The 17,400-nt window shown below is 42.5% G+C and overlaps 1 protein-coding gene across 1 annotated transcript in view; it reads right to left on the reverse strand.

Annotated features, from left to right (window-relative positions):
* Positions 1-17,400, reverse strand: part of csmd3b (CUB and Sushi multiple domains 3b) — a 2,394,280-nt gene that overhangs the window by 960,766 nt on the left and 1,416,114 nt on the right. Inside the window, exon 7 of the mRNA XM_038809755.1 lies at positions 15,567-15,644. Coding sequence (XP_038665683.1) covers positions 15,567-15,644 — 78 coding nt within the window. The remainder of the gene's footprint in view (positions 1-15,566; positions 15,645-17,400) is intronic.

Below are 17,400 nucleotides of genomic sequence, written 5' to 3' on the forward strand. Positions count from 1 at the left end.
ATAAAGCTTGAATCTAGTTCTATCCTTCGCTGTTGCGATATAACACCCCTACATATATCCAAGTTCCCTTAATCTTTCCCTCTTCCCATCTGTGTGTCAAGCCCTTGCATTCCCAGTCCCCTTGTCTCTCCCAACATCCCATCCATGATCCAGTTATCTGTGCAATCCCCTCTCTTTCCACCCCCCTGCCCCCAGCTTGAATCTGATGGTTACCAGCACATTAGCTTTTTGGAGCAGTGAGTGGGTAGCTGAGGTTGAACTTTCTCTGTGGTCATGGCCAGGGAGTGGGGTGGATGAGGCATTGCTGCAGCAGTAAATTTAAAGGAGAAGTGACCCCCACAATCTTGCCAGCAGAACCCGGGTGACCCATGCCCCATTCTGGCAACCTGACCTTATTTGCTCTCCTTAAATCTCTTTTCTCTCATGAGCACAATCCCAGCTCCACAAAGTCTCAGGAACCTGCCGTTATTCTGGCAAATCTCTCCTGCAACTTTCCGAAAGGCTTGACATTCTTCCGAAAGTGTGGTGCACAAAATTGAAGTCGCTGCTCCAGCTAAAACTTAATCAGCGATTTATAATGTTTATCTTACATTCCTTGTATTTGTAATTTTTGTTGCTGTTGCGTCAACGATTCCAGAAGTGTTTTCAATCTCTCCTGTCACTTTCAGAGAATGTTGTGCATACAGCCTAGTCCCCTCTGTTCCTGCACCCTCTTCACAGATTGACAGAATTGTTACAGTAAAGAAGGAGGCCCTTCAGTCCAATGTTTCTGCACCAAAATGTTTATTGCCTTTTGAAGTTCTACACTCTCCTCCTCACGGATTACGATGCTTCCAAGTTTTGTATCATTCTCCGAATGAGCAAGTCACCTTATTCCATTCTCCTGCTTTTGCACATTGTTTATTTTTAAATAATCATCGAATTCCCTCTTGAATGTCTCGATTGAATATGCCTCCGTCGCTTCTGCTGTACAGACCCGAACAGTTGGCTGTGTGAAAAAGATTTTTCTCCTGTGGCTTTGGTTTCTTTTGACAATTATTTTAAATCTGTGCCCTATTGTTCTTGATACCTTTATGAGTGGGAACAATTTCGCCTCATCTGGTCTATCGGGACCCCTCATGATTTGGAACGTCTCTAATAGATCTCCTCTTAGGCATCTTCTCTCCCAGGAGAACAGTCCCAATCTTTCCAATCTATCCACATAACTGAAGTTTCTCATCCCTGAACCATTGTTGTAAATCTGTACTCTCTCCAATGCATTCACTTCCTTCCTAAAATGCAGCACCCAGAACTTAATGCAGTACTCCAGCCATGATCTAACTAGCATTTTCTGCAAGTTCAACATAACCTCCTTGCTGTTGTAATCTATGCCCCTATTAATAAAGCCAATAACACTGTATGTTTTATTAACTGCTCTCGTAACCGTCTGTGGCACCTTTAAAGACTTATGTACATATGCTCCCAAATCCCTCTGCTCCGGCACCTATTTTAAAGTAGTACTGTTTATTTTATATTCTTTCCCTGTTCTTCCAACCAAAATGTATCACCTCACTTCAACATTTTTGAACTCATTTGCCACATATCCACCCCTTCCACCAAAATGTTTGTTGCCTTTTGAAGTTCTACACACTCCTCCTCACAGGTTACAATGTTTCCAAGTTCTGTATCATCCACAAATTTTGAAATTGCTCCCTGTATATCAAGATCTAGGTCATTAATTTATCTCAAGAAAAGCAAAGGTCCCCTGGAGAACTCCGTTACAAACCTTCCTCAAAGCATCCATTAACCATTAAATGTCTCCTGTCCCTCAGCCAATTTTACATCCATGTTGCTACTCGTTCCTTTTATTCCATGAGCTGTAACTTTTCTAGGCGGTCTGTTGTGTGGCACTGTAGTAAACATCTTTTTGAAATCCATATCCATCATATCAACAGCAATGCCTTCATCAGCCCTCTTTGTTACTTCTTCAAGAAAATCTAGTAATTTAGTTAAACATTATTTTCCCTAAAGAAAACTGAGCTGGCTCTCCTTAATTAACCCACATTTCCCATAGATACATGGATATATAAAAGATAGGAGCAGGAGGAGCCCTTTTGGCCCTTCGAGCCTGCTTCGCCATTCATCACAATCATGGCTGATCATCCAACTCAATAGCCTGCTTTCTCCCCATAGCCTTTGATCCCACTCTCCCCAAGTGTTATATCCAGCCACCTCTTGAATATATTCAAAGTTTTAGCATCAACTACTTCCTGTGGTAATTAATTCCACAGGCTCACCACTCTTTGTTTGAAGAAGAGTCTCCTTATCTCTGTCCAAAATGGTTTACCCTGAATCCTTAGCCTGTGACCCCTGGTCTGGACACACCCATCATTGGTAACATCTTCACTGCATCTACCCTGTCTAGTCCTGTTAGAATTTTATAAGTCTCTATGAGATCCCCCCTCATTCTTCTGAACTCCAGTGAGAACAATCCCAACCTAGTCAATCTCTCCTCATATGACAGTCCCGCCATCCCTGGAATCAGTCCGGTAAACATTCGCTGCACTCCCTAGAAAGCAAGAACATCCTTCCTCAGAGAAGGAGACCAAAACTGCACACAATGTGTGGCCTCACCAAGGCACTGTACAATTGCAGCAACACATCTCTGCTTCTATACTCGAAACCTCTTGCAGTGAAGGCCAGCATACCATTAGCCTTCTTTACCGCCTGCTGCACCTGCATGCTTACCTTCAGCGAATGGTGCACAAGGACACCCAGGTCCCGCTACACACTCCCCTCTCCCAATTTACAACCATTCAGGTAGTAATCTGCCTTCCTGTTTTTGCTTCCAAAATGTATAACCTCACACTTATCCAAATTATACTGCATCTGCCATTGGTTTGCCCATTCGGCCAACCTGTCCAGATCTTGCTGTAGGATCCCTGCATTCTCGTCATAATTCACCCTCCCATGTGATGATTAATTTTGTCTCAAATTATACTTTCCAAATGTTTCCCCAGCGCTGAAATTAAACTGACTGGTCTGTAATTGCTGGGCTTCACCTGACAGCCATTTTTGAAGAAGGACATCGGGCGGAATTCTCCATAACCCAATGACGAAATCGATAATGGCGATTGGGCAGAGAACGGCTTCTGACGCCAGAATCGGGGCAGGCGCCAATTTGACGCCGGTTCAAGATGCTCCATCCCCTCCAAATCAGCGTCATCGGGATGAGCACCATGCGCAGCTGCAACACCGTTGGCGCGTCATCAGCCAGCCCACCTACTATGCTCCGCCTACGATGTGCCGAGTTCCGAATAGCGTGGGCCACATGTGGTCCCAGTGGTCATCAGCCTGGTGTGCCAGCTGCAGACGGTGTCCAGCACTGCCACACTTGGCTGAGATCCATGCCGCTGGCTGGGGGGCTTCTGCTCAGGCTTGGGGGAGTGGTGGGGATTGACCAGGGGATGGGCTGTGAGATCGGGTGGGCGGGTACGCGGTCCATCATGGCTGGTGCCATGTGTCCCGGCGTGACCAGTGGGGCTGTAGGTGTGTGCGGTTGCAGCTTGTCAGCCCTGCGTATGCGCGGCCCAGGTCCTGCCGATTCTCCATGGCATCCATGGATGTTTCATACAGAGCTGGTGCTAGCCGCTCACCGGTACTAGAATCGGTGAGGGGCTAGCACCGATTCCGGTACCGATTAGGGGCTAGCACCAGCGCACGGGTCCTCTGTTGGCATCGACATGTAGCCACAGGAATGGAGAATCCAGCCCATAATGTTTTCAGTTCTCCAATCCTCTGGGACCAGCCCAGAGACTGAGGACTGCTGTAAAATTATATGCAGTGCCTCTGCAATTTCTATTCTAACTTTGTTTAGTATCCGAGGATGCATCTCAATTGGTCCCTGTACCAGGTCAACTTAAACTATGGATAGCCTCCTTCATATCTATTTTAAAATCTTCTCGTAATGGAATTTCCTCCTCTTTTACCATGGCCAGGGTAACATATTCTTCCTTGATAAAGACAGATGCAATGTATACCCTTATTACCGGAGCCGTTCCCTGTCTCCATGTGTAAATCTCTTTTTTGATCCATAATCGGCCTTACTCCTTCTTTTACCAGCCTTTTACTGTTTATATACCGATAGAAAGACTTTGAGACTGCCGTTTATATTAGCTGCCAATCTCATTTCATACTCCCTTTTTGCTTAAGGATTGTGGCACTTAATGTATTCTGCTTTACATCTTTCTTCCGACCAAAATGTATCTCTTCATGCTTAGCTCTGTCTGTCATCCTGAAGTCTTTTGTTGTCTGGTTTACTGTTCACTACATTGACATGGTACGTTTAACATGCAAAAATTGAAACTGTCCACCATACCAATGTCCTTCATAAATTTATAATTAAAAGAGTAGTGGTCCTGATATACACCCCTGGGCAGGTTTGCTGCTCCATTAATGAAAAGGAAACTAGAATAATACTTTTCTTTTAAATCTAAACTCTGGGTCTGAGGTTTTGTCTGAGTGCGGAGGTACATTTGGTCACACTTTGATATTTTAATGTCCTCATTAATGTGGATTTCCACTTTGATTTTTTTCCAGGTGGCTTTCCATGTGGATTTCCACTTTGATTTTTTAATGCCCTCACCAATGTCGATTTCCCTTTGATTTTTTAATGCCCTCACTAATGTGGACTTCCACTTTGACTTTTTTCCAGTGGTTCTGGCCACTGGCTGGCCAATGTCCGGCCTGGTAGCCCACAGTATTGTCTCTGTGTTCTACCTCCACTCTCTCTCCCTCATCAGTCACGGTGCCGGTTTCATGATTTTTAAAAGCACAAGTGAACCCCGCCATTGGGAACTTGGCCTATCGGAGGCGGAGAATCGCTGAGGCCCCGGAGAATACCAGATCAGGCCCCCTAATGACATGCAAACTGCGTTTTCAGTACGTGCGTTCGGGCACGCATTGATGCCGCTGTCGAGGTGACGGAGAATTGTGATTTGGCGTCAAATCAGCACGCGCCATGGTTTTGGCATCAGAACTTATTCTCCGTCCAATCACGTCCAACAGAGAATCCCGCCCAATGGTTTTGATGTGGTTTCTGGTTTGTTGGCACTAGCTAATAGGATTCCAAGCTATTTTTCAACATGGCAAAATACATTGTATCAGTGTCAATGATAGTGTGTTTTAAGCGGCTTATATTTTCCCCAAGGAATGTAAATTATATTCCATTGATAGTGCACAAAATCTGAAAATTGCACACAGTGTATACTAGGTGAGTGGCAATGGAGAATACACGGCGTCTCATTGTGTGTTTGGAGTCTAGCTTCGGAATTTGTCTATTTTCCTTAAATAAGCTCCCCAAGTTTGTAGTTTGTTAAAACTGTTATTTATTAACAGTTCTGTGTCCATATTTGGAACTTTGCACAAGGCTGAACATCTCTGTTACTTAGTCACGTGTTACACAAGCATCGGCTGCTTCTGATGTTCATCCATTACACTACATCTCTCTCCAAGTCTTTATTTCAGTGACATACATCATCATACATGGCCTCGCCAAATTTTAAAATTCACAGGGTTTGTCATGAGGTGCCAACCAATCTTCAATATTTTGCTGTGATCTCTGCTCGAGGTCAAACACATTCTGCATTCTCTCTTACTGCTGTTAAGTTGTAGAACTTTATCTTGTTTCTTGTTCCTTCTGTTCATCTGGATCTTAATCGTAAGCCCAAGTTTCTATTCTCTTTATTTTCAAGGATTTAAGGTGTGATTTCTCCTTATATTTCCCTGTCTGTGTTCCTATTTCCTATATGATCTTTGTTGCTGAGTTATTTCTATTATTATGCCTTCTTTCTTTTGGTTTTGATTTCATATTACCTCCTCTGGCTGCATCATTGATAGGTCTCATGCTATGTACCTGAAGTTAAAGTTCTGAGCTTGTTTGTGTCTCTGTTCCTCCTCATGCTTTTTTACACTCTCATGGTCATTTAGATTGATATTTTGCACTAGTTTCTGTTGCAGAGCTGTAAATTGTGTCCTCAGTTGTCTTCCTATTCTGACTGTAAGGGCCCTTCCTGTTTGATCCTGTTTATTCCCTCTTTCTTTTTTCTTTCATTTTTCCTGTTACATTTTTGATCCATGGATGCTTAATGGACCTGTGAATTTAAGACAAAGTTGCCTGTCAGGAATCTTTAATTTAAACAAGCAGGTTCCAGAGGCTGTGCTATTTTAAATTGGTGATTGGAGATTGGTTTACCTCAGTGATGACTCAGTTTGGTGACCAATGAATTGACCCAAAAGGCTATGTTCTTCCCAGTAACAGGTGGTAACAGGTGGTTACAGGCGGTTATTGGATATTATCCCACTAGAATGTTTCTCAGAGCCACAAGTTTAGTTTCATCTTGATTCTGTTGTCTTGGTGGAATATGTGAACTGATTATCTCTCAAAAGTTCCAGTTAAACTGTCTTCATAAAGCCTGGGTATCATTCTCTTGAAACTACAAAGACTTGAATTCAAATCACGAGCTGGAATTGTAAGACAAAGTGTCTCAAGAAGAGAAATAAACTTCAATGTGAACCTTCAAGTTGAAGGCCCGGTTTGATAAGAACTAAAGTGACTCTCAAGAAAGCCTGCTGCCTGTATGCACTTTACTGAAGGAATAACTCTGCAAAGAAGATCATTAGCAGCTGTAAAACACAGGCTTTGATCTTTTAACTTCCACCGCCTCCCCCCCCCCCCCTCTGTGTTTGTCTGTCTTGGGTATGAGTGTAGAGTGTGGGACATTTAAAGGGGGTAGTAGGTTAGGTTGATGTTATTCAGTTGCAGTTACTGCATATTTCACCATTAATCTTGTGATAAATTAACAGTAATTGTGTTTCAACGACCAAACCGAGTAACTTATTATTGGGCAGACGAGGGCCAAAGATTTCAGGAATTTTTAAAAGAATTATTGGTTAGTTCACTTGTGTTGTGACTTCGGGATGAGTGGGAATTGACTGCACTTTCCCAGGGTGTCACAACATAATTTGAGGGCTCAGGTCCGGGATTTTTGGAATGGTAGATGGCGAAGTGTGGGTTGCAGTGTAAATTGAAAGAGGCACCAGATTTGTCATGATATAACAGGATGGCTCTGGAAGCTGCTAAGCATTATTTTCAGGTGGCTGATGTATCTATGTTTTTTTTTAAAGTTTTGAAACAGTAAGCATTGGTTCTCTTTGCTCTTTGATGTTCGTAGCATGGTAGCATTGTGGATAGCACAATGACATCACAGCTCCAGGGTCCCAGGTTCGATTCCGGCTTGGGTCACTGTCTGTGCGGAGTCGGCACATCCTCCCCGTGTGTGCGTGGGTTTTCTCTGGGTGCTCCGGTTTCCTCCCACAGTCCAAAGATGTGCAGGTTAGGTGGATTGGCCATGATAAATTACCCTTAGTGTCCAAAATTGCCCTTAGTGTTGGGTGGGGTTACTGGGTTATTGGGATAGGGGGAGGTGTTGACCTTGGGTAGGGTGCTCTTTCCAAGAGCCGGTGCAGACTTGATGGGACGAATGGCCTCCTTCTGCACTGTAAATGCTATGAAATATCTATGAAATGTAAGGCAATTTGAAGTGAGTTTTAAAAAAAATAAAATTAGTAAAATTTGCCTGGTCACCAGGCTGGTTGCTGGGCCCTTGCTTGCTTGGCATTTTGCTATCCTAAGTGACCTTGGTGATGTTTTTGGAGAGTATGAAGAAAGAAAGTGTTCTCTGAATTTACAATTCTGTCGTTAAAAATTCAGATCATCAATGATTTTGAGGTGCTTGCTCTATTCAAAGTACTGCTGTAAAACTGGATACTTGGAAAGATAGAATCATAGAATCATGAAATTTACAGTGCTGAAGGAGGCCATTTGGCCCATCGAGTCTGCACCGGCCCTTGAAAGGAGCACCCTACCCAAGCCCACACCTCCATCCTATCTCCGTAACCCAGTAACCCCACTTAATCTTTTTGGACACTAAGGGCTATTTAGCACAGCCAATCCACCTAACCCCCACATCTTTGGACTGTGGGAGGAAACCGGAGCACCCAGCAGAAACCCACTCAGATGCAGGGAGAACGTGCAGACTCCGCACAGTGATCCAAGCTGGGAATCGAACCTAGGATCCTGGAGCTGTGAAGCAACTGTGCGAACCACGATGCTACCGTGCTGCCCGATAGTTTGGTCATTCTTCCAGACTGTGGCTCCTTTACCTGGATACATTTTCCACCTTGTTTAACATCCTCTAGTTTCTTTGCAGTAGTTAGTAGATGTTTGGTAATGAGCGACAGAGTGGTGTATACATGTCCACCTCCTTGATTAAATTCAAATCCTCTATTTTGGTTCCTTCAACGTGTATGCATCGGCTGTCATCCGGTACTTTACTCAAACGCATTGAATTGTTGAATCATACCTCATTATGAAGCGCTGAATCCGAGACAGCAACACAGCAATCTCCTTCATGTTCAGTACGTGAGTATGATCAGTTTCAATTTTAAACCACAATTCCATTCACAAAGTCTGAGAACGTCTTGCCTGGCCATGTTGCTGCCAATGCTTCCTTCTCAATTGTAGCATATCTTCTTTCGGTGGCTGTGAATGATCTTCAGGGATAATAAACTGGTATGTGTTGAATGTTCCTTTGAACTTGAAATAAACCAGTGTTCAGATCTGAAGAAAATGCATCTGCTGCAATTATAGTCAGTTGTTCTTGAACATAGCTCTTTCAAGGGTGTTCTTTCAAAGAGCAGGTGCAGACTCGATGGGCCGAATGGCCTCCTTCTGCACTGTAAACTCTATGATTTCTATGATAGCGTGTTAAATTTTCAGGAGAATTTTTTTTGATCTTCTCAAAAATATTTTACTGATCCACATTCCAGCACCACTATTGACCTTTTCTCAATAGCTGTCTCAATGGCACTTTGGTTTCTGCCAAATTCGGTAGGAACTTGTCTTCTTGGGTAACCATTCCTAGGAATCTCTGTAACCCTGCAATGCTCCTGGGCTCTAGAAACCCCCAAGCCATCTTCCTGTGGGTCAACTGTCCTGTGTGAGGCTTGCATGATGCACCCGAAAAATTTGATCATAAGTTTTGTACGTTCACATTTCTCATTCAATGTCAAACCTGCACGATGTAGAACTTTCACGAATGCTCTCATTCTATGGTCATGACCTTCCCTCATGGAACCTTGAACAAATATGTCAGCCATATGGAATATTACTGCTTGCATACATTCTAGGGCCTAAGAAACCATTCCCTGGAATATTTCTGGAGCAGACGCAATTCGAAGTGGTAATATATTAAAGCAATAATGACCAAATGACATCATAGAAGTGGTCAACAGTCTAGATTATTTGTGCAGAAGAAACTGGCAAAATCCGCTGCTGGCATCTAATTTGGTGAATAGGGTAATTTTAGTTAGTTTGGCAAGACTCCTCCACTGATGCATTTGGTGGATCTCACATTCAGCTGATTTGTTTATTTCATCCAAGTCCACACAGATTCCAATTGTGCCATTTGGCTTTGCCATTTTGACCATTGCAGAACACTATTTTGTTTGTATGGTTCATGGAGAGATAACCCCCTGCTGTAGCATGTGCTCAATTTAACATTTGACTTTGTCCAAGAATGGGCGAAGGACCTGCCTCGGTGTGAAGAGCCACAATTGGTTTACCATCAACTCTTAGAGTAACATAGTACTTGCACTTCAGTTTTCCCAAGCCGGTATATAATCTTGGAAATTCATTCCTGAACGTGATACTATACTGCTTATCAGCAACTTCAGCAACTATACATATAAGCTTCAATTGTAAGCATGCCGTCCTGCCTAATAACAATGACTATTGGTTCTGCATGATGTACAATGGTTCAATGATTTCTCTCTCCTTGTATATTGTTTGTTAGCTGTTGTCCTATGGCTTTTAGTGTCGTCCCACCTAGACCTTATAACTGTATTGATGACAGCTGAAGTGTAATGTGCTTCAGCCACCTTTCTTCATCATAGAAGATGGAAACACCTGCCCTTGTGTCTAATTTTAAGATGTTGGGTTTTCATCCACTATAAGCATAATTTCCTGCTTTTATTGTCTGTTCATTTACTTCTCTTAGGAAAGTTTTTCTTTGTATTTTTTTTCATTTCAAGTATGTGGTTTGGCCTTAATTTTTCTAATTTATTTTGCACACTAACCTTGTTTTAGATCAGCAGTCTACTTTAAAATGTCCTAACATCCATAGTTGTGGCACATTGCTCCCCCTGCTGGGCATTCTTTCCACTTGTGCAAGTTTCCCTTGCCACTTAGAGCATTCCATGATGGGTGTTTGCGTACTTTTCCCCATTTTTGTGGGCCTCCGTTTTGATGCGCTTTTCCTCTTCTGGCCATATTAAGTGGCCTGACCCATTCATTTCTCACTTTCCCCACAAAAAACTGTATTTTGCTTTCTGAGCTGTGTTAGCTTTATGATTTGTACTGCCTTAATTAAAGTCAAATCTTTTGTTGCTTGCAAGCGATTTGACAGCTTCAATTCATACCCCACTACTATGCAATCAGAATCTATTCTTCCCTCAAAATTCTGTATTTGCAATTTTCTTCAAGTCTATATTGATCGTCAATGAATTAATCCATGCTTTCACTTTGTCTTTGTTTCTTTTTGTTAAACTTAGCCCATTCTATAATTCAAATTTTGAGATACAAATCAAATACCGGGAGGGTATCATCAAAAGAGCTCGAAGTCCCAATGACTCCCTGTCTCACTATTACATAATCGGTCATAGCTCCAACTGCATAAAGTAAAGTACTAACCTGATACTTTGTCCCTTTTTGTGAAAATTGTTCTATCCCTGGAAAACCTTTCTCCAGTTGTCCCAGTGCTGAACTTGGTGTGAGCCTTCAGTGCTTTGGAAAGGTTCTGGAAATGGCAGTGTAAATTCTATGCTTCTACTAAGCTGCTTCACTGGTATTGCTTGTTGATTCTGGTCTGTACATCTGCTGTCCAGATTCTGGGTCTTAGTTTGCATCTGCTGTATCTGTGATCCTCTGACTTTTTTGGTGAGGCTTTAATCCATTCCTTTTCTCCTTCCTTCAAGGAACAGGTTTGTAGTCTTTTCTTGGAGTATTTCTGGGAATTTTCCTTGCTGTCTGCTGCCACAATGTTTTAGAACATAGAACATTACAGCGCAGTACGGGCCCTTCGGCCCTCGATGTTGCGCCGACCCGTGAAACCATCTGAAGCCTATCTGACCTACACTATTCCATTTTCATCCATATGTCTATCCAGTGACCACTTAAATGCCCTTAAATTTGGCGAGTCTACTACTGTTGCAGGCAGGGCGTCACACTCCTACTACTCTCTGAGTAAAGAAACTGTCTCTGACATCTGTCCTATATCTACCACCCCTCAATTTAAAGCTATGTCCCCTCGTGTTGGTCATCACCATCCGAGGAAAAAGACTCTCACTGTCCACCCTATCTAACCCTCTGACTATCTTATATGTCTCTATTAAGTCACCTCTCAGTCTTCTCTTCTCTAACGAAAACAACCTCAAGTCCCTGAGCCTTTCCTCGTAAGGCCTTCCCTCCATACCAGGCAACATCCTAGTAAATCTCCTCTGAACCCTTTCCAAAGCTTCCACATCCTTCCTATAATGTGGTGACCAGAACTGCACGCAGTACTCCAGGTGCGGCCGTACCAGAGTTTTGTACAGCTGCAGCATGACCTTGTGGCTCCGAAACTCAATCCCCCTGCTGATGTACATTTTGTTGTACATTTCCAGTCCTGATTGGGCTCTTTGAGGTTTGTCAACTTTCTCTAGGTAAGCTACCACTATTAATTATTTACAGCTCTATCTATATAATAATAATAACCTTTATTGTCACAAGTAGGCTTACGTTAACACTGCAATGAAGTTACTGCAAAAAGCCCCTAGTCGCTACATTCCAGCGCCTGTTCGGATACACAAGAGGGAGAATTCAGAATTTCCAAATTACCTAATAACACGTCTTTCGAGACTTGTGGGAGGAAACCGGAGAACCCGGAAGAAACCAATGCAGACAAGGGGAGAATGTACAGACTTCGCGCAGACAGTGACCCAAGCTGGGAGTTGAACCTGGGACCCTGGCACTGTGAAGCCCTTGTGCTAACCACTATGCTACCGTACATCTTAGGAACTGTAGATAATGTTGGCGTTCTCCTCCCTCCCAATCAGTCATGTGTCATGACATCATAGTTATACCAGATGTTTCTGATGCTAGCCCATTAATCTACACATGGGTGCACCTGTAGGGGAATGTAGAGGCGGGGATGGGTGGGGGGTTGAGGGCGGGGCTTGAGAAGGTGAGCGGTGATGTTTAGGGCGCCTTCAAATGATGTTAGGGGCTATGCTGCTGCTCACGAGTACCGAGGGGGAAGGGACCCTCTCACCAATCTACAGCACATTGCATTTCTGCTGCACTGGTTTGCAGCTCATGAACTGCACTATGATTCCTACACTTGTGGGAAGACACGGACATCCTTTGCAAAGTCGTGCATCAGTCAGGAATGCAGTTTGCAAGCTGTGAAGTGGCCGACTTGCAAAACATGCTCCCTGAAAGAAAATCCAGCCTTTACTATATACAATGAGGGCTGAGAAAGCAACATAGATTAACACATTGTTGTATCAATTGAATAAAAGGATGCAATTTTCTACATGATGCATTACACTTCTTTCTTCCTTGCCAGTTCCTTAAATTTTCTCCTTTCCGAAAGGCATCTTGCCCTTGCTGGAGTATGATTCCACTGGCCATTCCACATGTCTGAAATTTCTACTGGGATTTCTCGGATTGTCAATTCAAATCACTAACATTATGCCAGACCAATAACCAACCCAAAAAGACCTATATATTCCTACTCCCTGCTTCCTGTAAACTAACAAATTCTTCATCCGTAATAATTTGTTATGATCAAATTCATGAGCTTTTATTTCATGATAGCACGGTAGCACAGTGGTTAGCACAGTTGCTTCACAGCTGCGGTGTCCCAGGTTCATTTCCAGCTTGGGTCACTGTCTCTGCAGATGCTGCATGTTCTCCCTGTGTCTGTGTGGGTTTCCTCCGGGTGCTCCAGTTTCCTTCCAGAGTCAAAAGATGTGCAGCTTAGGTGGGTTGGCCATGATAAATTGCCCTTATTGTCCAAAAAGATTAGGTGGGGTTACTGGGCTACAGGGAGAAGGTGGAGGCATGGAGTTGGGTAGGGTGCTCTTTCTAAGAGCCAGTGCAGACTCGATGGGCCCAATATCCTCCTTCCGCACTGTAAATTCTATGAATTCTATGATTCTATAATAACTTTTAATGTGGCACCTTATCGAATGTCTTTTAGAAATCCAAGTACATCACATCTATTGGACCTTTCTCCACTTTGCTTGTTGCTTTCTCAAAGAACTCTCATAAAATAGTCTTTTTTTTACGAAACATGTTGACTCTACCTTATTTTATTCTGCTTTTCTTATTGTTTTGCTGTTACCTCCTTACTAATAGGTCCTAACATTTTCCCTAATAGATGTTTGGCTAAATTACCTACAGATTCCCGCTTTCTGGGTCTCTCGCCTTTCTTGAATAAATCACGCTTGTGATTTTCCTATCCACTGGAACCTTTCCAGAATTTAGGGAATTTTGGAAGATTGCAACCAATGCATCTACTATCTCTGGAGCCATTTGTGTAAGGCCCTAGGAAGTAAGTCATCAGCTCCAGGGGACTTGTCAGCCTTTTGTTCCAATAGCTTTCCCAGCACCGTTTTCCTTGTACTTGTGATTGTCCTAAGTTCCTCCCCCCCTTTTACCTCTTGATTTTCAAGTATTCTCATGTTTTTGTGTCTCCTACGGTGAAATCATACGCAAAAGCCAGCAGCATTTCCTTGTTTTCCATTAATAGAAATCCAGATTCACTCTCTAGGGGGCCAAAGCTTACTTTAGTTATTCTTTTCCTTTTTAAATACTTGTTGGAGGTCGTACTGTCTGGTTTTATATTTCGAGCTAGCTTTCAATTGTACCCTACTTTCTTCTTCCTTCTTTTTAGTTAATCTTTGCTGGTTTCTATAATTGATCCAATTTTCCAAGCAACCACTCATCTTTGTAGTATTCATGATTTTTCTCACAATTGAGTGCTATCCTTAACATCCTGAGTTAGCCATAGGTGATGCATCTTGTCATAGGGTTATTTCTTGTCAATGGAGCCTGAACAATTTTTTTTCTCCCTATCCCAGGAACACCAAAAACAATTCTCATGCCACTAACACCATTCTACTTGAAATCAACTTACTCTGCAGAAACCTGTTTGAACCAATGACCCTCCTTGTCTGTTTCATCTATTCACTGGATAAACTGGGTAACAATTACATTGCAGTGACAAAAGAATAATGTATCTGAACAACATTTACAACAGCAATAAATTGCATTTATAAAGCACTTTTAAAATAGGAGTGTCTCAAAGGAGAGAGAGATTGCGAGAGAGAGGTGCAAATGTTTTGGGAGAAAATTCCTGAGGGCCTTAAAGGTGAAGGCATAGCCACCAATAGTCGAGTGATTAAAGTCAGGTATGCTCAAGTGTCCAAAACTGTAGGAGTGCAGATATCTTTGAGGGTTGTCAGGCTGGAGGAAATTACAAATGCAGTGATGGGTGAGGGAAGAGAGGGATTTTAAAAGATGATCATTTAAAAGTATATTTTAAAGGAAGCCAATATAAGTTAGCAAGCACAAGGGTACTGGATGAACATTTGGTGCGAGTTTGGATCGAGAAATGCATGTGAACTGTCAAATTTCGAAGTAACAAATGGATGGATGATGGTTTCAGCAGCAGATGTGTGGAGGCAGGGCCAGAGTCGGGTGTTGTTACAGTGATGGAACTAGGCGGATTTAGTGCTTTTGTTGGATATGTGACTGGAAACTCACCTGAGGGTCAAATATAACACCAAAGTTATGAACCATCAAATTCAGCCTCAGACCATTGCCAGGGAGAGGCATGGAGTCAACAAAAGTATCAATGCATGTATTTTGACTGTTTACATTCACACTGTACTGGTGCAATGTGAAATGCTTGATTCCAAGTCGCCTTAGTCTGGAAGCATACCAATCGTCATTGACAATTTGTGTGACACCAAGGTATTTCACGCAAAACAGTTTCCCATTAAAAAGATACATTAATCACAGTTCCATGCTGTCTCCTGTATCCTGCCTTCTGAAGTGGGTTTTCATGCAGATGTAGTGATCATCAATGTAAACACATTGCTCCCTGAGCCTCATGCAAAATAAACATGCAAGAATGGTTGAAAAAGTCAGACCTGATTTCTCTCATAGGTTCTGATGTGAACTTTTTTAACAGCAGATTTCCTCATTCTTGCTCCAAAAAAATCAAGTCACTTTCAGTGCTGACGATAAGAACAGTAAGGATACCCATGCACACTCTCACAAAGCTGCATCTATCACAATGACCAGCAGCAAAACATTAAACAAGGATAAAAGCACACAAACGCACACAGAGGACACATCACAAATGACACAGACTCATTTCACTATTCCTCTAGAAAAGGTAACAAAAAGGTAGACTCACAGATAGAAAACTTGTTGCTGTTGTCTTTCCCTGGGAACAATTTAACTCCTCTAGATTTAAAATCTATGGACTTTTTCACTAGTTAGAAAAACAAACAAAAATATACATCAGAAGAAACAATTTAAAATGAAACTATTTTCCTTTAAAAGAATCTTGTTATTTAATATGTTGCAGTGTTGATGTGATGCACTTTATTGCAAGAAATAAAGAAATGATGTCATTCACTAGTTGTATAACGCTGAAATATATTTTTTAAATCTCCAAATAAAGATAATTTCAATGAAAAAAGAAATGTTTTTAGATTTATCTCCAATTCCTTTTTCATATGATATGACAAAGGCAAGGAACGATTTTAACTCACAATAGAGCTCACAGGCCATGTTTTCAGCAAATTTCCTGACCTGGCAAACCCGCCTCAGTTTAAAGTGCCCAGTCACACACAATTTTCATTCTGAAGTAGTGGGTGCAGGATGGACTTGGGCCTGCTGACCACGGAAGCAGGTCTGAGATGGCCAAGTGGCCGGCGAGTGCCGACATGAGCTGGTTATAAGACGTGCCTCGGTTGTCAGGTACTTTGTCCCTGCTGTAATATAAATGGCTAGGCTCTCCAGCCATCACCCCTCAGACTACCTCACCACCCAGTCACTGCTCATGGTCCCTCATACTCTCCATGCCAACTCAACGCCAATGCATACCCCTTCCGTGCCCATTCACCCAGTATGCAGTATGTACATAACCAATGAACCATACAATGATAATGGCAAGTGTGGAACTGTTAAAACAATAAATTACTAGTTCAGCAATGTTCTTTGGAAACAAATCTGCTATCCGACAACCCTTTAAAATTGTCAACAGGAAGACCATTAAAGTATCAATAACCGCCTTTGAACACTTCACGTCACTTAATCTTATCCAAATAAACATTAAGACATTGACAAAAGAGATCACAGAACGATCAAATTATTAAAACCATTTAAAGGTGTCAGTCTGGAAAAGTCAATAATTTACTTCACTTGCCAAAGTAGATTCCCTGTGGAGCTGATGTTTTCATTGGCTTGAGCTCTCAATCAAGCATGCCTAATGAGAACAGGTGGAAACCTAGATGCCTGGTCAGGAGTTGACCATGATTTGGCATGGAGGGTATATGGGGCTATGGGGAGTGGATGGTGAACATTTTCAAGTTACCTTTCAAAATGTTCCCAAAATCCAGACTGTGGTTCATTACTCCTCTGAGGAGCCATGAGACACAAGTCATAGGTTAGAACTCTACTGTCCCCAACTGGTAGGTTTGTTTGGGGTGGGTTTTGTTTGGGTTGGGAAATTACCTGGGTGACCTTCCCGCTGTGCTATCCACCTACCCTGACGTGTCCACAATTTTACATGCCTGCCAAAACCCAGTTGAAGCTCTTTAGTGACCAATTTGTTTAAAACTCATTTAGGTGTCCGAGTGTCACTGGCTGGACCAACATTTATTTCCCACCCCTAAATGCCCTGGAGGAGAGTGTATTTGGGAGGTTATTTTAAGAGTCAACCATATTGCTGTAGGTCTGAAGTAAGCCAGACCAGGTAAGGACAGCAGATTTCCTTCCCTAAAGGACATTAGTGAACAAGGCGGATTTTCACAACAATCGACAATGGTTTCATTCCAGACTTTCAATTGCATAATTTTATTGAATTCAATTTCCACCATCTGCCATAGAGGGGTTTGAACCTGGGACCCCAGATTATTACTCTAGTATTACTCTGGGTCTCTGGATTACTAATCCAGGGACAATACCACTACGTCATCAACTCTCACTAAGGGCCGCTTCCTGCCTGACCTCAATTTTGAGGC

The sequence above is a fragment of the Scyliorhinus canicula genome, chromosome 10 (genome assembly GCF_902713615.1).
Source record: "Scyliorhinus canicula chromosome 10, sScyCan1.1, whole genome shotgun sequence".
In the NCBI taxonomy this organism is placed as follows: Eukaryota; Metazoa; Chordata; class Chondrichthyes; order Carcharhiniformes; family Scyliorhinidae; genus Scyliorhinus; species Scyliorhinus canicula.